The 24,693-nt window shown below is 45.9% G+C and overlaps 1 protein-coding gene across 1 annotated transcript in view; it reads right to left on the bottom strand.

Annotated features, from left to right (window-relative positions):
• The window catches only part of PRR12 (proline rich 12), an 886,666-nt gene that overhangs the window by 256,334 nt on the left and 605,639 nt on the right, over nt 1-24,693 (bottom strand). Inside the window, exon 9 of the mRNA XM_069605180.1 lies at nt 308-2,601. Within this exon, the coding sequence (XP_069461281.1) occupies nt 308-2,601 (2,294 nt within the window). The remainder of the gene's footprint in view (nt 1-307; nt 2,602-24,693) is intronic.

Genomic DNA, 24,693 nt, shown 5'->3' with positions numbered 1-24,693 from the left:
ATACAACCTTTATTTTCATGTTCTTTGCATCCTTTCCTAGAAATCCTGATATAGATATGAAAATAAGGTTTCCCCGAAACACCCAAGCCCCGTCCCCATAACCAATCATATACTCATTAACCCAACCTTATATATTTACATCTGTAGAGCCAGAAGTAATCAATTTGCAGGTAGGATTGATTCTACTCGTTCCTTTAACTCATAAACCTGTTTTATAGAAGTAGTGACAATCAACTTTGTTTGTAAAAGGATATACTCTCAAATCAATGCATTGAGTTTTTATAAGCATGCACATAATAAAACTCACCTTCCTCGCTTTGCTGATCAGGAGAGGAATCTGAGTCTGAGGAAGAAGCCACTTCTTTAAGCCACTTTTTTCGTTTTTTAGGTGGTGGTTCCGCCTTGATTTTCGCTTGTCTATGTTTGCTTTTTGGAGTAGACTTTGGTAGTTGCTCAATTCGTGCAGGTTTGTCTATCCTAGCTACCTTCTCTACCTTGGGATGTCTTTCCATCTTTTCCGCTCTTAACACTCGGTCTGGTTTTGCAGCCCTTTCTGGCCTCTCTAGCTTATCTAGCTTTACAGGCCTTTCAGGCTTCTCAGTCTTTGATGGTTTCTCTACTCTAGCTGGTCTTTCTACCTTTTCTGCTCTTGCAGATCTTTCCACCTTCTCTGCTCTTGCTGGCTTTTCCAGATGTTCTGCTTTAGCTGGCATCTCAAACCTTTCCACTGTATCTGCCATTGAAGAACCCTCAATCTGCTTGATCATATCTTCTACTGGAAAACTGTCAAAGTTATCTACTTTATCAAACTTGGGTGGTCGCTCAACCTTCTCAAGTTTATCTGCCTGAGGTAACCTTTCAGCTTTCTCTACTCTAGGTAACCTTTCAACCTTCTCTACTTTGTCTGCCCTTGGTATTCTTTCATCCTTCTCCAATTTATCTGCCTTGAGGGGTTTTTCTACCTTGTCAGCTCTTGGTATTCTTTCGACCTTCTCTAATTTATCTGCCTTCAGGGGTCTTTCACCCTTCTCTACTTTGTCAACCCTTGGTATTCTTTCAGTCTTCTCGACTTTGTCAACCCTTGGTATTCTTTCAGCCTTCTCGACTTTGTCTGCCCTTGGTATTCTTTGAGCCTTCTCTACTTTGTCTGCCCTTGGTATTCTTTCAACCTTCTCTACTTTGTCTGCCTTTGGCAGTATTTCAAACTTTTCTACTTTGTCTGGCTTCTGTAAACTCTCAAGCTTAACTACTTTATCTGGCTTTGGCTGTCTTTCCACCCTATCTGCTTTATCACCCTTGTATGATCTTTCTGCCTTAGTCGTTTTATGTGCCTTTGGTGGTCTCTCCACCTTTTCCACTTTATTTGCTTTTGGAGGCCTTCCCACTCTCTCCAAAATATCTGTGTGTTGTTGTGGCTCGACAGCATTCACTTTGTCCAAGTTTGAAGGCATTTCAACTCTTTCCACCTTGTCCAAAACAGGTGGATTGTCAACAGTTTCCATTTTATCCACCTTATGCAGTTGCTCACCGTGTTCTGCTTTATGAACTTGTAGGTGCATGTCCACCGTCTCAATTTTATCTATCTTTGGTGGCCTATCAACCTTGTCAGCTTTATTTGCCTTGTGTGGTCTTTCTGCTTTATCTGCTTTTCTCCCCTTTGGTGTTCTTTCAACCTTCTCCCCTTTATTTGCTTTTGTGAGTCTTTCCCCCTTCTGTACTTTCTTTTCCTTAACTGGCTTTTTCACAATGTCCATTTCCTTCGCTGTGTCAACTTTCTCCATTGTTTCCACGGAATCCATTTGTTCAGCTGTGTTGTCCACTGTGTCACTGTTTTCTATTGTATCCATTGTTTCCTTTCTGTCGATCACCATCTCCACCCTTTCCACTGTGTCCATTTTCTCCACCATGTCTCCTTGTACCATATTGTCAATTTCTTCTGATTTTGCAACAGTTTCTGATTTTTCTTCTTCTGGGACTATTTCTGTGATTCCTGCTGTTTCTGGAGTTTTGGCAATTTCAGATGTTGCCATCGTTTCAACATGTTCCTCCATTTGGGCTCTTGCCTCCATTTTGACCTTTGCCTCCATTTCCGCCTGCGCCGCCATATGGACTCTTGCCTCCATTTCGGCCTGTGCCGTCATATGGGCTCTTGCCTCCATTTCGGCCTGTGCCGCCATATGGGCTCTTGCCTCCATTTCAGCCTTTGCCGCCATATGGGCTCTTGCCTCCATTTCAGCCTTTGCCGCCATATGGGCTCTTGCCTCCATTTCAGCCTTTGCCGCCATATGGGCTCTTGCCTCCATTTCGGCCTTTGCCGCCATATGGGCTCTTGCCTCCATTTCAACTTGCGCCGCCACCTCAGCCTGCGCCGCCGCCACTTCAGCCTGCGCCGCCGACACCTCAGCCTGCGCCGCCACTTCAGCCTTTGCCGCCACTTCAGCCTTTGCCGCCACTTCAGCCTTTGCCGCCACTTCAGCCTTTGCCGCCACTTCAGCCTTTGCCGCCACTTCAGCCTTCTCCTGCTTCTCTGTTTTTTCTATTTTCTCTGATTTTATCACCACTAGATTTCTGCTGCCAGGAGTCTTGGGCAGGTTCTGCCTTCTAGAAAGGGTGGAGAAAACAGGACATTTCAGCTTTTCACGTAATAATTACACTGGGAAACATTGCATAGAATTCAGTTAGTAAATAATGCATTCCTTTGTATTCGGTCTTACTATGCACATATGAGAATCCCTAGCACACCGCTAAAATGAACAATCTCAACTCACATTTGGAAATTACATTATGGAATAACAGGTGGAACAAAAACACTGATACTTCACAGTGGCCAGTTGCTTTCTGTCCTTATGTACATTTGAGCACAAAGGCATGGATTAAAGTTACTCACCGGGTAATCCTAGTTCGTGGGATATCTATCCGCGGTTCATGGAGGCCATGTGCTGCCTATTGACCATCAAGATACTGTCCATACATCTTCATTACATTTGAGTGTATTGGAGACCAGACACGGACACCCTTCCAACAAGGCCTTATGCTGCCTCTTAAATCGCATGCATTCCGCAGCCTATACTCCATTTTAGGAAGTGAGACAGTTTATTGCATTATATGATATATTATTTGTCCAGGTGGTTAAATGTATCAAGAAGGGCAGAGGCATTCCCTGTAGTTGGGGTATGTTGTGAACATTATCTCTAGTGTGTCTAGGAGGAAATTCATGATGGATTGGCGCTCAATAACAGGGCGTTTAGCCTGACCTTTGTGGGCAGCCTTGTGTGAGATATGAGAAGGGGACTTGCGACATGTCGGTCCAATCCGAGGGGAAGGGTGTTTGAGCATGAGAGGATCGGGCAGGAGGTGAAGACTAGGTTGACTGTGTGACATTTGACATGCGTGGGAGGAGAATATGATCTATTTAAGGCCAATAGAGAATAGCGAGTCTCATAGTTGGGACTCAGGATGTTGAAATATCAGAGGAGGATATTCTTAAACTAGGAAACTGCTGCAGAGGAGAGAAATTTGAAATCACTGAAGTTACCACTCCCTTGAGGTGGTCCCTAAGTAAGGTGGAATGAAACTGATGTTATTTATTTCATTTGTAAAGTGCCCAACCCTGAGGCACCAGGGCACTGTAGCGAAACCAATTACATGAAGCATAAAAACAGTAATGCAGGTTAATGACATATAGCATCCTTTATGGAATGTCTAAGAGGAAGTCCGTTTAGGCAACCAGCCAGGTTTTCAATGCCTTGCGGAAGGACCAGTGGGAGTTATGTGGTCTTAGTTCTTGGGGGAGGGAATTTCAGTGGTTTGAGATGGAGAACCAGCATGACAGGGATTCAAAGGAGCTGCGTGTGGCGCTTGGGATTACCATACAGGGCCAGTCAATTTTATGGATGACTGCCACCCCACCTCTAGCTTGTCCTGTGCGGTTAAGTGGGGTAAGAGGACAAAGATATAGGGGTGGGGGGTAAGGTGTAAACCAGGATTCTGTAGTGAAAAGAGCGCCGAGATCGTCGTCGGTTATGAGGTCAGTGATATCGGCAGCGTGTGCAGCCACTGAACAAGCATTAACCATCATAACCGGGCGGATATGAATAGATTGCGTAAGTTGTAGGAGTGTACAGGGGTTATTGGTGAGGTTTGCCAGGTTTGCTGTCTGGGGCTGCGTTGGCCGTTTAGATGTGTGATCCCTGGAGAGGATGGGAATGGATTGTGGTGATCGAGGACCCATGGTGATATTTCCCTGGTGTAGCAAGAGCAAAGTAACTGGCCCTTGGCCCTTATCTGGCCCTAACAGGAAGACGCCAAAACATTAGTAGTGATTGACAGGGGGGGTTAGGTCAGTGACTAGGATCCACTTGCAACAGCTCACCAACTTCAACCATGAAGCACTATGGAAATCACAAAATTAGTAAAACAATGAGTGCTTAGAAGCTAGAGGAACCAACAATACAGGGCCGGGGGGGGGGCTACAAGAGCACAATATAGGAATTGGGTTGGGGTGGTTGGTGGGGGCCGCAATACAGGGCCAGGGCTGAAGTCATGCGCAATACTGGTCAGGTGGTTTAGGGGCCGCAATACAGTGCCCAGGACATTGGGAGCCAATTACAGGACGTGGGTCACAATACTGGGTCTAGGTAGGTAGGGGCCCCAATACAAGCTTAGGGGGCACATTACAGGGATTGGGGAGAACAAAACATGATGGGGTAAATAATGCAACATGTGCCTGAGGGAGAGTGTGCAAGATTGCGGTTGAGACGTTGAGTCAAGAAACTGAGTATGGCTGCAGGTGAGAGGGCAACTCGGATTGATGGACTGTGTGCAGTGCATGAAAGACATGGTGCTTGCTTGCATGCGTGAGAAATGTCATAGGCGAAAAGAGCTAAGGGGGTCTGAGCAGTCGACAAACATTGCAATTGAGTGAGTGGAATATAGGAACTGAGACAAAGTCAAGGGAGGATTTTAAACACCATTTACTTGATGTATAAGCGCCCTACAAACGCACAATAAATATAAATAAATTAACCAAAGCATGTGCACCCATTGGGGGCAGCGGAGAGGTTCATGGGGATGCTGAGTTTGAGGTTGGGGTTTGTAAAATAGAGTGATGTTGCAAAGGTAGGCACATGGAGTTCTGTTTAAAACAAGCCAATGCGGATATCGACAAGGTGATTGGAGTAAGAGGTCCAAAGTATTTACACAGCGAATGGCCACTTTTATTAGAGGTGCTAGCAGTCCAGAACACTGCATTATCCTGCACACACGAATCCTGCCAGGCAAAGGAGATAAACCGAGGAAGCCTGATTTACAAAGTATTTTCCAGTGGGATTTTCCCTACCCCCATTGAAAATCGCTTTGTAAATCAGGCCCAAGTTGTTTTACATTTTTAATCATTTTTGCGGGATGTATAGTGTATTTTGCGGTAATTGCAGCACACAGCTGATTTTGCGAATGTATTGCAAATTCCTTATAAGCTGGATGGTTTGACTGATAGTCTGCAGGAATGATCAGTTTCCCCATTACCAATGAGCAAAATGCAAAAAAGGAAGAGTAACATCCCATCGAAAAGTCAGAACAGGATCAAAAACAGGGCAAAGAGAATGGGGTTCCATTGGAAACTATGGAGGAAAGTGGCAAAACAATAGTCTTTCATAACAGTTATCCCTAAGGAAGAGCCCAAGTTCTGATGGACTACAGCGTTTTTGGTCTGGTTAGTTGCTGATGTGGGTGTGCGATAGGGCTAAAGAGGGAAATGTAGTCATGGCTTGCTAATGAATGATGTGCTAATCGCTAGGCCGGTGGTGGCTGCCTGTGGGTGGTATGTGTAGTGGAAAGTGGTAGAAGTTTTTAGAGGGGAATGGGTTAGTCTGGGGAAGGGAACGAGTAGGCCTTACAAGAGAAACAACTCGCAATCCTGCACCCCTTGCCATTTGCAGACGGGTCCCTTTTTCAAGCTCACAATGCCACCTGACAATCCCAATATCTGTCTTGTGCTTTCTTTCTTTTCTCTCTCAAATAGATACATTCTATTCCATGAGGAACATAACAAGTGTCTTGTGAAAGTTGGCAGATGAGGGAATGAATAGTCAGAAATTAGAATTAACTACCTGCCAAGGGTTATGAGAGGCAAGAACTTTAGGTTCAGAGGTGCTGCTTGAACTTTACACAGTCATCCATTTTGACTTCCTAAGCATGTTGGTTGGTAGGCTGAGAGATTCCCGAAACCTCACTCTTAACATGCTCAGGTCCTATGTTCATTGGCCTTCTCCGACTTTCGTCCGTCGAGGCAGAGCGAGGCATTTGTCAGGCATTGGTCGGGGTTGGGCCCGAATCTCTGCTTTTTTCACCTAAGGGTTAACCCTACTCACTCCCACAAACCCCAAACTCTTCACATAGTCCAAAATGAAGTTCCTCGCCCCCCTACCTTCAAGGGCCCCAGTTTACCAGATTTTTACATGGCACCAGGCCGTTGGTATCAGAGTGATGATGCAAACCTGCAGTGCAAATTCCTCAAAATGTGCAGCACCTTGGACTAAAAAGGGCGGCAGGTGGCTGCAGGGGTATGCAGTGATCAAATCGCAGCAAAAATGACGCCATTACAGCATTTAAGGGGAGCGGAGGTTGCAGGGGTGCTCCCCTTAAATGGCATAATGGGTCCGCGGGTTGCGGGGGTGTGCCCCGCATCCTTAACGTGGATTGTGTTGGCAAAACCAAGGCCATTTTTGCCGCCATTTGAACACATGGAAACGCTGCAGGGGGATGGTGAAGAGCAGTATATTGGAGATTTGTCTGTGGGAGACGGAATGGAATTTCCCAAAACACTGCAATCTCGACCTGGCAGCCCCTCTGTCACCTTGCTACCTATGGGTCCTGGGGCTTTCCTTACAAAGCGGTGTGCTTTTGCCACAGCTAGTTGATGGAACCAGGGCCACAATAGCCATGCTTTATTCATCCAGACTTTAATGGATTTCTCAAGCATAGGGAGGTGCTGTCGGGGAATAGTGTAATGAGCATATGGACAAGGTGTGAACTGTTGCACACAGATTCCTGCAGCCGGCGGTAGGGTGTGTAGGTTAAACATTGGTGGTTAAACATTAAAGAGCCAGGTTTTTAGACATTTCCTGAATTTCCGGTGTCCCGTACTGCAAGGACTGTGTTGGAGACAGTGAGGACATTTCCATTATAAAGCGCCATCCAGCTTCATGGATGGATTCATTAAACATTTTAGCTATGGTGTGCCAAGGTTTGTGGATAGGGACCAAGGTTGTGGTTCTCCTCCTCTAGCCAGAGGTTGATCTCTTGGCATGATGAGGTGTTTGCAGTTTCCAGAGGTTAGCAACTGTGACAGCTAGGTTGTTAGTGAAAGATGGGTCCTAGGAAGGTTTTCTGTAGATGAGAAGGAAGCTTACTGCAGACGTGCGTCAGGTCGAGCAGATAGGGAGCAATGATTCACAATCTGGGATAATGGTATCCCCACTCGATTAAACTAGAAGAGCAAGGAAACAAATGTGAGGTACTGAAATGTGCAATCATATAAAGCAGGCATTTAGCTACAATTAAGAAGTGGCTAGTGTCAGGAGGTTCTCTGCCCGATTCGGAGGGCATCTATTGGCGCGACGATGGAAGTGCAAACCTGAGCGAGTGGATAATGGTCCCAGGTGACTAGTGAACTCCCTTCCATACTTCTGGGGCTTTTAATCTGTCCGTCCAGCCCAGCAGTTTTGCGCTTCTATATGGTAGCAAGTTAAAACATCCAACCAAAACTCTTGCCCTTTGAATACTTGTTTTTTAATAAGGGGCATTCGTCCTTTTAATGGAGGCAGACCCCTACTTCTGGAAAGCAAGAACAGCGAAGCAGTAATACCATGCTCCCCCATTTCTAAAAAGAAGTGCTTGGTGAAAATCTGGGGCACACATCTGTAAACACTGTTCCTTTAAAGGAGTTGACCATGAGCAAGCGAAACAATGAAACAAGAGAAAATAAAATCTCTTCATTGATAGCAAAACCCTGCTGAGACATAAGAGGAACATTCTGCTTTTTCCTGGTGCTCGCCCAGCAAGCTCGCTCACCAGAGGCCCACCAGATTTTCATTTGGGAAACCACCCCGTAAGCCTGTACTGACATCAGAGGCACACCATGCTTTTCCATAACCAGCACACAGTGTGTCTGCCTCAAACTCAAACATGTTTGGTTCCCTGCAGAGAAATGCCGAAGAGTTCACATAGTGGAATGGTGCCCAATTTAAAAATATGTTCGCTTTTTTTCCGAGCAGTGAACTTCCTCTGCAGAGCAAGAATACAGGATCCATAGCACTCACAAAGAGGGGAACGCCCTAGAGATCCTGCAGTGGCTGTATACCAAAGAACAGCAAAAATCGCATCCAAAATGGCAGACTAGCTTTTTAAAGGCTAAGGTCCACCCGTCACAATTTGTAACAAATGACATAATGAGTATATTCCATTTTGTGACTAATTTTAAGAGTCGGGACTGTTGGTTGTTATAGTGTTCCCTGAGACTTCATACGGACACTTATGTTTTTTTCCTGGGTTAGACCCTTTGTTCTAATGGATGGAGTGGCTGTGGGGATTCCATCTCCCTTGTGCTGGCAATTGTGAGCGAGACAGGAGTTCGGTTCTCCACAGTGTTCATGGTAGTGTGGACAAAAGGAGTGGGCTGCCTGCTGCCGCTCTGGATATCGAAGGGGTGAGGAGCGTGTATTCTCTAAGACTTTGAGGGGAAAGGGGCGGAAACACTTTAATGGGTTACACCAGTCTTGCCAGTTTGGCCCAGGGAACTTTTCCAGCCTTCTGGCTTAGGTGACCTGACTCGGTCTTCTGTATGGTCCATCCTCTCCTGGGTCCATATTTCCATTTCCTGGATCCGGTCTGGGGTTTGTTTTGGTTCAAAAGGGGAATAATGGGATGTGTCGTTTATTCTTGTTTGTTTTTCCAAAGGGATTGGTCTATACTGTGACGAACCCGAGGGCGTTGTTAGGAAAGATTTCATAACTGTATGTAATTTTCCCTCCATGTGGCAACCCCCAAACATTTTGCTGTTGTTTTACACCATGATCTAGACTTTGCCAGAGAAGCACAGCCTTCCGCCGCACTCCTTTGGGCTTTCACTCAATTCCTATGGGGAAACTGACATGCCCTTAAGACAGTCAGTAAAGGGAGACTTTGTTTCCCTTAGTCCTTTTCTCGTGTTGCAGCTTTTGTGCAACATAACACAAGAGGGCACTGTAACCTAAGTTACCGCACTCTTGGGTCTCTAGTCATTCCAAAGACCCTAGAAACCTCTCGCTGGATTTATTATGAACTGTGCAAGCGTGTCACGGACAGGACTGGTGGCAGCTATCGTTTCTTTTGTGTTTTGAAACCTTTTTTGCCATGTTATCCGCGCTTACCGCGTTTGGCACCACTAAGTGGCCTGGCTCCAAAATGGCCATACCACGAGGTTCTTTGTCCTTTCCGCTGACCGTCTTGCCCCTTCACCTTCCCCCAGGTCGCGCTGACCCGGGGCCGTCCTTATTTGGTCATGCACTTTCCCACGAAACCCAAAGCTTTCGCGGGCTTCTGCATGCCTTGTGTGTGCCTCCAGGATGTGGGCTGGGATGTCTGTTCCCAATACACAACCTGGGTGCCAGAGTGTCTGGAGTGTCCTGAATGCCTGGGACCACCGTGGTCCGTGATAGGTCCACGTATGGTGTGAGTGTTTGTGAGCAGATCTCCCATTTTGGCGCAAAGGGAACTTTGGATAAGAGGAGGCTGAAAACACCACTACCATGTCGATCTCCTGAGTTCACACCGAACAATGGATAAGGAGCCAAGTATCCTGCAACAAGAAGCAGAGTCGAGGAACCGCTGGTGACCAGGTTTGGCACCTTGAGCCGCTGTCGTCCGGCGAGGCCCCTCTGCATCTGATCGTCCTAGAAGGTCTGCGAAGGCGCTTCGACCCATAGGAATAGTGGGATCAACTATTCCCGGCACCTTCATCAAACCCGGCAAGTAAGCCTCTTTGGAAGTGTCCCTGGGCCAACCAGTGGGCTGACCAGCTTACGCAGGACGCTTTGCTCTGTCATCACCGCCGTTTCGGGAAGCCCCTGAAACTTGGTCTACTGCTTGCTCTGCGTCCGTGGCACCCTCACACCGAATTTTGTACACTTGGCATTCCCAGGTCTGAAGTGAGACGAGTGCGCCCGGACCATAGTAAATGCAGTTGCCGTGTTGCCCTGCTGTGGTAACTAACCTGTGCACATCCGCTGCATTCGGGACACCCTCGACCCTACATCCTGCTACACAGAATCTACACGGTGTCGAGACATCCTGATGATCGCAGCTGAACCTGCCAGCATCGTGAACTGAACTGGAGAAGTCTGGGTCTGCCTGCGTCGGGGACCGGTGAGTAGTCCATACCCCAACCGGTGGCCCCTCGCGCAGGAGCCCGTTTCTTTTCTACCGCTGTTGCGAAATAGCGAATCTATCCCGCACTCTCACCCTGCCTCTGCCCACAAGTGAAGGCCTTGCTTGAGTAGTGGGGACTTGTTCTGCATTGCTTCATTCACCTTCCTGAACTGCCTGATATCCTTGAAGAGGCCCTCTTTTGTCCATTGGCACCAGCGTGTGCAGGTAATTTTGAGTAAGGCTCCTCTCTTCGTAGGGCTCGGACTTCCTCCTAGTTAGGTGTATTTCAGTTGTCGAACTGGGCCTAGTGATTACGTGCACTGCCTGTTTTCCTCCCCATCTAGGTGGTCTACACATTACGTGCTCCTAACTCCTTAGACCCCTCGGTCTTGTATATATATATTGTATTGATTGTGATGTGTTGGTTTACTTTAGTATTATTGTGATTCTTTGCTATGGTCGATGTTACAAAGGCCTTGTAATAAATGTGTCTATATTTTTAATATAACACCTGTCTGGAGTAATTTGTAAGTGTCCTTGCTTTGTGTGCTCATTGAGGTCTTTCCGTCACCCTCACCCCTCTTGAGACTTAGTCTTGATCGCCGCCATTGCTACCCTGATTGGTCTGGCTTGTCCAGAGGTTACCCTGTTCCAAGAAACTAGGCTGGCCTTCTGAACCTCTGCCCCTCCAGGTCTGAGTTCAGAAATCCATCTTAACAGGTGTCCACACTTCTTTCCCCAACATATCCTCCCCCCAGGTGGCTAGGGAAAGGCTATTGGATCCTGACCCTAGGGGTGCATATGCAAGGGTTGATTACCTGGGTGGAGGAGAATTGGGGAGTGGGGATAAAACACCCTTGGGTTAGACACAATATCCCCCATTTCCCTTTTCTTTTTTTTAAACTTACATATTTATTAGCATTTTCCTTAAAGAACAAATACATCATGGCAACCAAAATAACAATAACATTTGTTCTTCCCTTATTTTTTCTTACTCCTACCATGCCCTGGCCCCCCAACTTCTGACACTCGCACATTACAGGGCACTTTGCTTTGCACCTTTATACATAACCGATGGTTGAGACTGAACCTAGACTCCATCCCCTGCCTGTTCAAAAACTACACATTCATACCTTTCATATCTCCCCGGAACACCCAGCAACATTTGTAGCAGATCCAGGCCTAGAGTTCCCCCCACCATTTCCTTTAACCAACTGAGTAGCTCTGTCCAGTACACCTGAAATTTTTGGGCATGCCCACCACATGTAAAACAGGGAACCGGTTTGACCACATTCCCTAAGGCAGAGGGACGTTACTCTGCCATACATTTTAGAGAATTTCAAGGGAGGCAAATGCCAGCATTGGAGCATGTTAAACTTGTGTTCCATCGTCGAGGTGAAGAGATTCCCATGGAACATTACCCTATACATTTTTCGCCAAGAATCTTCTGAGATTTCAGACCCAGTCTACGGGGCCCAGTATGCCTTGTAATTTCGTCTGTTAAATCCGCTGTCACCATCGCCTTGTATGATCTTGACACCATCCCCTTCCTAGAGCTAGCTCCATTTATGATTTGTTCAAGGGTTGTAAGGGGTCACAACGGTTCGGTGCTCCATCTAGCTTCCGCCAACATACCCTTCAGCCTCAGGTATTCAAAGACGCTCAGTACCTCTTTTTCCCCCCCAACATGTCTGCCACGTCTCAATCTTTGAATAGCCCCTCATAAAAGAGCTGTGTGTCGGAACCCTCGCCTGCCCAAAGTCCAACGATGCCCCCCACACCAAGCACAATGGGGACGGCCAGGTGGATAACCGATCGTTGGGACCCCCTCTTCCACAGAGACCATAAGACACCCTGAGAAGGGTGGGTCTTTACCCTGTCAGGGATCGTCTTGATCGTCCCTGACTTTCTTTGGGTGAGTAAATGAGTACTCCAGGTATGTCCAATAGGTGCCCATGTCATCCCTCGTGTTCTTAAAGAATTTGCAACTGGGCTGCCTTATAGTATAATTGAAAGTCTGGGAACCCAAACCCTCCGAAATCTCTAGGTAGTGTTATTAAGGTTGTTCTCTTAATCATTGGTCGCTTCCCCGCCATATAAAATTTGGATACCATTGCATTTAGGTTTTTGAAAAAGGTCTCTGGGATCAAAGATGGGTGGGAGGTAAACAAGTACAATAAACGCGGCAGGACATTCATAATAAAAGAAGTCATTCTCTCATACCACGTGAGGGTAAGTGGTGCCCAGCGAGTAAGGTTGTTTCTCAACACAACAAAAGCATAGGAGTATAGTCGACTTCCGTCAACTGCTTGAGATCTCTTAGTTATTACTATTCCCAGGTAGGTAATCCTGTTGAATTCTATTCTCATCCTTCCTGTAGGTCACGCTCCCTGCATGTTAGCGTCAGCCAGACTGAGACGCAGGACACTGGATCTTGCCAGGTTTGTTTTAAGGCCGGAGAAGAGACTAAAGGCGGTCATCTGCCTCAGGAGTTTGGGGAGGGAGCGGTTGAGGACAACCACATAGCATAAGAGGCCATCTGTGAACAAGGACAGTTTAAACTTCACATCACTACACTGTATCCCCTTGATCCATGGGTTTTCCCTAATTTCTATTGCTAGCGGTCCCATTGTAGGGGCGTATAATAGGGGAGATGTGGAAACATCCCTGCCTAGTGCCTCTTGTTAGGTGAATGGGAGATGACTGTACCCCATTCCCCGATACTTTGGCCATTGGATCTCTATACAGGGCCCCCAATCCAGCGCCAGAAGTTGTGTCCAAACACAATTTTTTGCAATACCCCCCTGTAGGACCATTCCATTTGGTCGAATGTTTTTTCCGAGTCGATGGAAACCAGGGACGCATCTAAATCTTGCTCCTGTGCCAAGTGTATTAAATCGATTGTCTTATGAATATTATCCAACCCTTGACATCCGGAAATGAACCCTACCTGATCCCCCAAGTACCAGCGTTGGCATTACTTGCTCCAGCCTGTTTCCCAGTACTTCGCCAGGATCTTTACATCTGTGTTTAACAGGGAGATCGGTCGGTACGATTGAAAAGGGGCCAGGTCCTTCCCTTCTTTCGGGATCACTATTAGCGCCCCCAGCATCGATTCCCGAAGCAACCCGGACTCTAGTGTGTGGTTAAACATTTTAGCCATAAACGGTGCAAGGGTGGAGAGAAAAGTCTTGAAGAACCACACCATAAATCCATCATCACCCGGGGCTGTTCCCCCTTTCATTTTCCCTATGGTTCATATAATTTCCTCCTCGGTCGCAGGTGCTTCTAGTGCAGCCGCTTTTTCTAAGGCTATACCTGGAATGGGGAGTTTATCTAGGAATCTGTCAATATGTGTCCCATCTCCCGTGTACTCAACAGAATACAGCTGTTCATAATACTTGTGAAATTCTTCCACTGTGCGGTCATCACTATAGAGCCTTTTAGTCTCTTCCGGACGTATCACGGCCATCCTTTTTTCATTTCTTTGTTCCCAGAACTTCCAGGCCAATACCTTATCCGCCCGTTCCTTTTTCCATGCATCTTTTTTTAGGGAACTTCCATTTTTTTTTCTTTGCCTGATGTATCAGTAAGGTCCTCAATTGGGCTTTGTATTCCCCTAGTTTCTCCGAAGCCCCCAGTGAGTGTTCGTCGACCCCCCTCCCAGTCTTAAGGCCTCAATTTTACCCCTCAGGTCCTCTTCCTGTTTAACCCGTTCCCTCTTCCTATGGGTCCCTAGTCTTATGACTTCTCCCCGAATCGTCGCCTTAAAGGCCTCCCATACTCCTGGCACCTCCACTTCCCCATTATCATTGATACAGAAGAATTATTTTATGGATAATAACAGACTCAAGGCCAAATCCCTATCCTTCAGAAGGAGGTCATGCATATCCATCTGGCCCTACGTCCCGCCGGTCCCCTATGTCAACTCTCACTAAATCGTGGTCTGACCATGGTATTGACTCTGTGGTTGATTTAACAACCATAATTTTTAGGTCGTATTGCATGAGGATGTAGAATAGTAGGTAAACGGGGGGGCACCTCCTCCCGCACGGATCAGGGAGTCCACCACCCCCAGCTCCTCGTTAATTTGTCAGAAGCATTGGGATTTCCTTACTTGAGCCTGAGGCACCACAGGGGGTGTAGATCATTTTCTGTCTTTAGACAGGCCTAGTACCATGTTGAAGTTCCTCCCCCCTTACCCCCACTAGCAGACCTTCAACGAACAACTGAAGGTTCCCCTTTACCGAGTACCAGAACTGGTCTTGTCCCTCATTTGTGCAGTATACCGACCTCACCGTCAATTTGTTTCCTTTTATTAGCCCCTACTACAAAACGACTCCCCGGGTCCTTTAATTCAGCAGTCCTTATTAACCCTAGCTTGTTGGCCACCACCATCGCTACCCCCTTATTTTTAAATGGGCAAGATGTGTGATACACCGTCTATTGACCTCGCTTTTAGAGATGGCTCCATCCCTTTCTGCCAATGGGTCTCTTGTAGGAACAGAAGGTCTAGTTTCAGACAATTAAACTCTTGAATTGTTAAGTATCTTTTGAATGGGGAATTCAAGCATTGTGCGTTCAATGAGCCCATCCTATAGGTCAGTCATTTGGTCCCTTCCAAAACTTCAAAATACCTCCCCAGTCATGTTTACTCACACTCCAGATCAATGGTGCTTTATCCTTCACTATATTGCTCCTTTCACCTGCATCTATACAGTGTGTCAATCAAAAAGAACTGCTTCGTAACCCCCCCTAACAAAACAAACAACCACAACTCCCCCCACACACCCCAGTGACTGAGCCGTGATGTTGCCCATCGCATTGCTTAGCCAGACCACCAACTTCTCCCCACCCCCTGGGCCTATTTTCTCTAATGCTCCCCCTCTGAGCCCCCGTTAGCCCACCCACCTCCTCACCCCCTCAGTTCCACCCTAGAGCACCCTTCCTCCCCTCCCACCCGACCACCTAGGGCCAGGCCTAATCTTGTGCCAACCCGGGACACCTGCCCGTTTGCACCCCTTTCTTAACCCCTCTTGTGGATAATCTGCAGCAGAAAACCACTCATCTCACAGAGTGCAAATACCATGTCCTAATTGGCTTGTAGTGCTCAGGGATCTCCCCGGCACTCCATCTCAAACCTGTGCTGGTGACGGAGGGTTCTGTTCCTTAAACTTGCGCAGACCCTAGTTTCTTTGCACCACCCCAAGCCCGTCTTCTGTGGGCCTGGTTGGGGGCCTTATCTCCTCACCTAGCAGTTTGTGGGAGACCCTGCTGATATCCTTGTGATCAGTCTATATTTGAATCTCTCGTACTCAAATGCCAGTGGGACGTGAAAGACCCATCTATATCAAACGCCTTTGGAATTGAGCTACTTACTGGGGCACACAGTCCACGCCTAGTCAATGTAAACTAGGAGAGATCCTGGAAAATAGCGATTTGCGCTGATCCCCACTCCACAGAGCCCACTTTCCTAGCCATGTCTAAAAATGTGGCCTTTTCCAAGTAATAGTGGAATCTTGCTAGAACGGACAGAGGGGCCGTGCCCCCCTGCCACTCTGTGTGCCACGTCGATGGTGGGTTCCGTAGGATTGTCCTCATTGAAAACCTTTTTGATTCCTTCATTTATAACCCTAATGATGTCACTCTGTGTTTTCCCTTCTTTCTCCAGAAAACCCAAAAATCTTAGATTGTTCTGCCGCTCGCGGTTTTCGAAGTCATCCATTTTCAGCACACATTCCTCTTCCCTCCTTTCGAACTCTGAGATCTGCATGTCCATTTGGGTTTCCAACTGAGGTCTGGTTGGCCACGAGCACCTGGATCCTGTCATCCATATTGTCCACTTTCTTATCCAAACCATCTAGTCTGCGCCAGATGTTGGACGAAATAATGGGCATGGTGTCATCTGCCATATTAGGGCTTGTGGTAAATCCTGCCTCTTGGGCAAGCTGGGATGGTGTCATAAACTGATATTTCTGCAAAGTCGATTTCCAATTCATGGGGCAGCGGATGGTGCTTTGCACGGGCCAAAGTATTGCAGCCCATTCACTGCAGGCCCGTCCCTCCGCCTTCCGGAGCCCCTGAATTGGGCCGCAGGGTTCTGTACACTGTTGGGGGCTCTGCGCTCCCCTGCTTTTCAGACGGGTCACCCCACTGCCAGTCCCCAGCCTCCTCACCGCTGGGTTCCCTCCCACAGGTCAGGAAACTGGTCCTCTCCACTTGTAGAGTTCCTCGACCTGGCTCTGCTGTTTCCCACTCGCGGTGCCTGTGATTTTGCCCACTTGTGCCTCTGGCTTCCTCTTCAAAGGAGGCGGGGGGTTGGGTGGGGGGACTGGCTACAGTACACGGGGGGAGACTTTCTAAGAGGGGCTCAGACCCACTTATACGCCCGGCGGGAAGGGAGCGTGCAGAGGGGTTACTTCATCCCTGCGCCCCCTGGTGGCCAATCCCATTTCCCTTTTCTAATGAATCTAATGTCACCCAGGCCATTGTAGGCTATTGCCAGTCCCACCCCCATTTTATACCTAAAGAATCTCCCAGTAAACACCAGTCAGGTACTGGGACGAGCAAGAGACAACAAAGACTGACAACAAGCAAGAGACAACAAAGACTGACAACAGACTACAGAATTAACTTTGCACAGTTCATTTGCAGAGTAGCTAATCAAGCTGGCAGGATATTTAAAGGCCAGTGCTGGAAGATGGCGAGGGACGATAAAGCAGTCGCATGGGAGGGATATAGAGCAAGCACAGCAGGAAGCAAAGTGAAAACCAGGCCGGAACAAGAAAGCTCTGCAGAAGATAGATGGTGATTCCCTCTGAACCGGAGAAGCATCTGAGAGGCTGGGTGAGAACTGAAGGAACACAGCCGAACAATCTGCAGCAGAGAAGGGGTTGGCGGAGTCACGGAGGCAGTGAGGTGCATCGGATACACCAGCGGGGGAGAGAGAAGCTGTCCATGAAACCACAAAAGAACCGGCAGGACAGAAAACGCTTCCCGGAGACACGACCAGTGCTGCAGCCCCACGTCATACATCGGACACGCCAAGAAACACTGTTGAGTCTGCCCAGGAGCAATGACACTGGTTTCAATGGGATATATGCAATTTATGAAAAGTGGATAAAGGAAAGAAACTGCAAGTGAATTACCTTAAGTCAATTTGGGGAGAATTCAGAGTAAGAACAACAAAGAAGTTATGAACTTTGATAAAACCAGAGAAAGCATTGATACCAGTGAAGTGAATTGGTTATAAACTGGCATGGAATGTTAACAAAGCCAAACAAGCATACGTGAATGATTGGGATGAACATTTTCAAGAGGCAAATAAGCATTGCCAAGAGTTAAGAAAGCACTGCCAAGAATCAGGCAAGCATTGCCAAAATTCAAGCAGGTGTTTTTGCGCACTACAGAAAGAGGTGAATGGTAATGCTAATAAACCAAATCAAACGATTAGGCCTAAGTGAATGATTGTGATAAGCATTGCCAAGAGTCAAGTGAGCTTTGCCAAGATTCAAGTGAGCATTCTTAAGAGTCAAGCAGATATTATTGTGCATCACTGAAAGAAATGAAGAGACAGGAAAAGTAAATCTGTATGAAAGAGAAATCTGGCAAAAAGAGTCAGAGGGTTTGAGCAGAAAATCGGAAACAGTGAATATTGTTTCGTAGCAGGAGTGTGCACTGGGAAGCCCGAGTTGTTAATTGCAAGTGAAAGCTAATAAACAAGTGAATGGTGATCAAATGAGCAACAATACAGCTTTAACTGCACTTGAAAGGATAATATGCCACGTCTTACTGTGAAGCTGAAACGGTGTCAAAATACCTATGAAGGAGACACAAGTAAGGAGTGTTGGTTGCGTGACCTGTAATGTGTGGATCGTGTGCTCCGACAACTGTGCCTACACCAAATACACCCACCTAAGGAAAAGCCACTTTGTGATTGAATAAAGAAAAACCTGTGTCAATTGCAATTGAGGAACTAAACTCTATGAATTGGTGCAAGGTAACCAAAACCGAAAGAGCTGGGAAGTCTCCCAAAGAACTGTTATTTTGGAACTTTGAATATCCTAAGAAATTGTGTCATTTTGGAACACTGACAAACTTGAAGGCTTGGGGAAAAGAGACCCCTTTTCCATTTAAGAGCTGGAAGAAGGTCTGAACTTTTATTTGAACACTTCTGATGTGATGCTGACATCCCTACACATTGTATACAATTATATGTGAGGGCAAGTACAGGTTTTGGACACAGACAGACATTTGTTTTGGACTTCCTGAGACAGACTATCATTAGTTTCATTTAGGCAGGCAAATCCCACCTTAGCATAGTGCAAGTTAGGCCTTTTTCCAAACCTTTTTTTAGTTAATACACGTTTGTTTCCCAAATCCTATTCAGTTGCCTGTGTCTACTTCATTATGCCTTCACAATGCCCAAATATATAATTTCACTGCATACAGCTACTGTTGTGTACTGCCAGATACCATATCTAGGTCATTGTGGGAAAGTCCATGCGCTCACTTCATCACAGACTTCAACATAGCTGATTTCATTGACTGAAGCCAATCAGAGGTCAGCACCCATTCACAACACAGGTGTAGACCATCAATGGAAGACCAGGCCCCCCCTGGGGAGGGGATCACGTGCCATCTAAGCTCAGAGCTTTAGTCACATAGTGTGGGTGTTTGGAGTAAGAGCAGGCAACAGGAGTTTAGAGGGGTTAGGGAGAAAGGAAGGAGCTTGGAGGAGGCTGGAGAACAAGGAAGGGGTTTTGAGGGGGATATGGGGAGATACGTTACAAGGAGAAGGTTGGTCAGTTATCTGGTGAGATTGGGTTAAGACAGGGGTCTACAACTTTGGTTCTTCAGATGTTTTGGACTACAACCCCCACTGGCCCTAATCAGCATGATTAATTGTGAGGGCTCATGAGAGTTGTAGTCCAAAACATATGAAGAGCAATAGGTTGCAGACCGCTCGGTTAAGACAAAAGGAGGAGGTTGATGGTAGCTATTTGGAGAATGTTGGGAGGAAAACATGAGAATGTGTTTGGTTAGAAATATCAGGACAAGGTTGGTTCATAAGAGGAGGAAGATGGTTTGCGGCACCAGCAGGAGCTAGGAAGGGCATATCAAGAGGCTAGTGGCATCAGGAAGGTAGGACGGCAAATGCTTGGCACAAGGCAGTTGTACCGCCAAACCTGTTGCCCCTGAGCTATCTGGTATCTCTTCCTTATTGTTTGCAGGTTGCTACACAACACTGCTTTGTGTCCTTAAATATTTCTTCCTTTTTGTTTCGCAGAGTATTGCGTTCCCTGTTATTTATTTGAATAGGTAAAGTGCACTCCTACCCGTGGGCATCGAGGCGCTATGAGACTACTTTAAGAAGGCTCGATTCAAAGTTACACAAATGCGGCCTCAGCATAGAAATTGTTACAGAGAGCGAAGTTACAGCTGCATGATTAACAGTGCAGTGTTATAGTTACAGGATTAACAGAGAGCAGCAGAAAGCATTCATGATTGTAAAGTGCATAGACAGCACAAGGCAACAAGCATTGTCAGACAAATAGTCTTGTTTTGATAGCTTTGCTGAAGGATGCATGGGAGTCATTCCTCCTAATAGAAGGGGGGAGGGAGTTCCAGTAGGTGGCTGCCATGTTGGGGAAGCTTATGTGGTTTGCTGTATATCCTTAAAGTCTGTTTGATGCTTGCTATTAATGTTCTTTTCAATCCTGGTCTGTTCTTTCATGCAGATTGCTGCGCCTTGCAGATCCTGCGATGTCTGGAAAACTCACTGATGCCGGAAAGCCGTTTAGATACAGCAGTGAGTATTAACACGGGTCTGCGCGCAGAGTATACTTGTAGCATTGTGAGCGGCTGCTGTTATCAGGGCGTTTTGCAGTTTATTGGCAAAGCGCAGAGAGTGGAACTGCTAACAGTCGCTCTGATGAATATGTGATGAATCGGGTAAGTTGTAAACTAATCGTTGTTCCTTTCTCTTTTCAGGTTCTGAATGTGGCTGATTCGAAATGCGGAGGACGGACAACGCTGTAACTGAGGCGTCAATCAGATGAGAGCTTAAGACCACGGTAAACGTTCATGCAAGCTGTTTGTGCTTGCAATACAACGCCAAGCACGGGCGTGACACAGGGCACGGTTTATATAGACCCGGGTCCCTTGGAAGACTTGAACGTACATGGTGATTGGCCAGTTGCCTCAGTAGTCCAGGTGAGTAGGAAAAGAGAATACCAGAAAGAAGACAAGAGAACAAGGGTTTGATAACCTGTGTAATAATCCTAGACTCAGAATCCAGGTGAGAGAAGATCCAGAGTAAAAGGGTAGAGGAAGGGCCTCAAGCATCAGGTGAGACTATAGGAAGATTGCCATAGAAGGTGGTTAGAGAAACCCCTTCAAACCCGGACTTACGTTGTTCCACTTGCAACCCAGAGAGGCATGGTGAAGTCCCACTCAGTTTTCCTGATGCATATATTTAGTGCCTTGTGTGTTGTTTTGCCCTCCATGTCATAGACCCGAAATAAAGAAACTTTGTTGAACTCTGTATTGGCCTGGTTATTTATCCCTGCCACCCTCATAACAATACACAGACCTACAGTATCAAATAACAGGAAAGAACTGGTCTGTTTTGTTAAGAGGGCACATTCAAAATCGGTTTGGCTTTATGCTTCCTGAATGTCTGCTTAGTACTGCCATTAAGGGTCCAATCCAATGTATTCAAAGTCCATTGCCTGGAGACGATTTCAGTGAATATCATATGCTCCTGCTGCCTGTATTAGTAGAAGTCAGCAGCAAAATTGGGTCACACAAAACATCATGATACTAGCGAATGAGCACTTTGACCACCCTCTGACCCCTTTCCTCACCACACTCGGCACCCTGAGCCACATGGTCCATACCCTGAGCAGACCATTGCCAATTAAACTTTACTCTGCTCTGTAAATTGCAACCAACTGTACATGTTCCACCACTCTAGCCCCCAGATACCAACCCTTCACCCAGGGCACTTCCCAGTCCCACTTACTGCAGGTGCTTATATTTTGCAAAATTGGTCCAAAAGTCTCTGCTTTTTAGGTTGACCGTTATTTTTTCGACTTCACGTGGATGTTCTTCTATTTCTTTGCACTAAACAGGTTGTTCAACAGCCTTTATTCTGTATTCTAGAACAGAAGACCTCTGCAATTTGCAATCGAGTAGGCAACGAGGGGAAGAATATGCTTGGGAGGAGGCTTGGGAAGAGGGGACAACATCTTAGGGTTTCTGTGGAAGTATGTTTGGGAACATAATTGGGCATGTTATAGGTGGTAGAATAACATTTCTATGCAGGAAGGAGAAACATGAGCATGAGACTGTTGCTAAGGCAGGTAGTGCCTGCATATATGAGTAATTAATCAGGGTTAAAAAAAAAAAGAGGCAATCCTGGTTGGTCGTTTCTATTACAAGCTGTAGAGACCCTTCCACTGCATCAGTTAAACCGCACCTGTGCACAGGTGAAGCCAAATGTGTGCTATAAAGAGCTATATATAACGGACATTAACAGGCAGAGTGAAATGTGATTATTGAAAGTGAATAGTTTGCAGTAGACATAACCAACCTGGATTTCCCTTCCAGCACTGGTAAAGCACTCATGTGTCAAATCATGGCAAGGCCGATGGTGAGGTGTAGGTTAGAGAACATGTAATTTCCGCTATCTCTAGAAGAACTAAGTATGATGTTGCCTTTACTATGATGTTTTATTTATTATTACTTTTATTCATCATTATTGTCAAGTAGGTTATTTTGGTTATAAGACATCAATAATACTTTCACATAATAAAAGTCCATAAGTATAACTGTTAAAAAAGAAGTGATAATTAAATCGAAAAATACAAAATGTTATCTACCCATGCTCCTCATATATATATATAGTCTCAAATAGCAGCATTGAGTCTTATTCTGACCGAGGTATCAGTATGAAGCAACATCAACATTAGCAAAAGACCTTGTGGAATTCCCCAGGAATTAAGTTTTTGCCACAATTTATTGCGTAGGATGGTATCAAATGCGGCGGAGAAATCGATATAGGCTCAGTATACGTCTAAATGCCGATTGGCCCAAGCATGCTCAATTGTAGATGTTAATATCAATAGGTTATGCCTTGTGCTGGATTTATCGCGGAAACCCATTTGATTTGCTGGTAATATATTAGAAGCAGCAATCCATACATTCAATTCTTGGAGCAGAACCTTGGTGAAGATCTTGGAAGAAACATCAAGCATGGCTAGCATTCTAAAATTAGCCAGATTGTCCCAAGATCCTTTTTTGTGAACCGTTAGAATATGGCTTGTTCGCCACGATGGGGGAATCGCACCCAACCTACCAGCTTGTTTAAATAACAGCAGTAATGCTGCACCCCACAGAGCAGGTTGTTTTTTAATTACTAGGTTGCAGACACCATCAGGGTCTGCCGCCTGGGAATTTTTCAATTTGTCAATGATCTTAATAATATGAGATACAGATACATTGCAATCCCATGTGGCTTCCGGCAACGGGAGAATGTTATTGGACAATTCAGTTTTACCCAGTGTATCTTTAATGTATAGGGCCCATGTATCCTCAGAAATACAGTTAATAGACGGATGTTTTCTGAGGAGATGCCAGATGCCTTGGTTGTTATTAGACAGAGCCATCGTTGCAATTTTTTTCCATGAGTGTATTTCAGCTTTCCTTTTATGTAGCTTATCCCACTTTTTATAATCCCTTTTCAGTGTTTTAATGTGATATGTAAATGCCTGGACAGATAATATTGGATCAGTTGACTTCACTACCATTCTAATTGCATTACGGAGGTGCTTTTTTGCTTCACTAATTATATTATCATTGCCCACCCTACGAGATATCATAATATTAGTCCGTTCACCAGCAGATTTATAAGTCCTACGTTCACATACATGTTCACGAATATTCTGCATGAGCAGACTAAATTGGGACAAAATAATGCTTGCAGACATTAGACCCGAGGCCCCTTCCTTAATAAACTCAGGTAACAGAACAGAGACAACATGGGTGACATTCTCAAGGTTACGACTATGCCAGACTATTCTGTTTTTACCTTCATTCACATGGATCATCCCATTATCATCATTATCGGTTCCAACATCACATTTACCCGGGAATGCAAACAAAAGGCAAAGTGGAAGGTGGTCACTTTCTTCACGTTCCATGATACCCATATCCCTTATGGAGTGGAGGCCGAAGTTGTTAGTGAAGTTATAATCAAGGATGGCAGCTGATCTTCCTTCAACCCTGGTATATTTCATCGTGGCATCACCTGGAGTGTGGCCATTGAGTTTTACTAGACAATGGCTATTAGTGAGATTAGCCCATTTACGGCCTTGCCTATTAAGATTCCTGGACGGTAGCTGATCTCATCAGCCAGTCATTCGTCTCAGGGTTATTACTAAGGTCACCAATTTTAGCATTCAGGTCACCTAGTAGCCAGATTGGATGGTGATGACTGTACATCTTTAAAACAGCATCTACAGTACACACATTTTCTATAGTATGGAACATATTGGGGGGGATCGTAGACATTAAGAACTATTATGACTTCCAATGGCCAAGTTAGTTTTGCAACTAACACGTGTTGGGTGGACAAGGAGAGCTTTTCAATCTTCCATGGTGATTGAACAGATATCATCAAACCCCCTTTTGGACGGCCAACAGGGCCCTTAGTGGCTACCTGATGAACGGTACTTCTATCATCTAGTTGGATCTCAGAGGACAAGCAAGTTTCTTGGAGTGCAACAACTTTAAAGATCGAGAAGTATTCAATAAGGCCCTCCACCTCAAATAAATGTGAGTAACCTCTCATGTTCCACGAATATAACCATTGTAAGGAGTGCAGTCAATTGCGGGACTCTGCAAAGTAGGATTTAAAAGACAGTGGTAACCATTGCCAGTATCCTTCCAGAATGTCGTCAGTGCCACAATTGACCACATTCATTGCAGGGGGGGTTTCTTATATGGGGAGCAGGTTGACTTGACCAATGGATTGCTGGTCTATGCCCACATTGGACCATTGGCCCGTGTTCCTGAATTAGTTGAGGGGGAGCACACGGATCAATAAGGATGGGCTTTTGCTGAATTATGTTGGTTCGGGATTTCACAGCTGGTATCATTACTTTATGTATAGCATAGCCCATCCGTAATAAGTCCACCTCATAGCACAAAACATAATTCAAAGTGCCTTCTGCTTCAAAGCAAATGTTAGAAGTATATTTTTTAGTTATTTTTAACTAGTCAACT

This window comes from Ambystoma mexicanum, chromosome 1p (assembly GCF_040938575.1).
Source record: "Ambystoma mexicanum isolate Mex_15411 chromosome 1p, UKY_AmexF1_1, whole genome shotgun sequence".
In the NCBI taxonomy this organism is placed as follows: domain Eukaryota; kingdom Metazoa; phylum Chordata; class Amphibia; order Caudata; family Ambystomatidae; genus Ambystoma; species Ambystoma mexicanum.
This window is presented reverse-complemented; position numbering and strand designations above follow the sequence as displayed.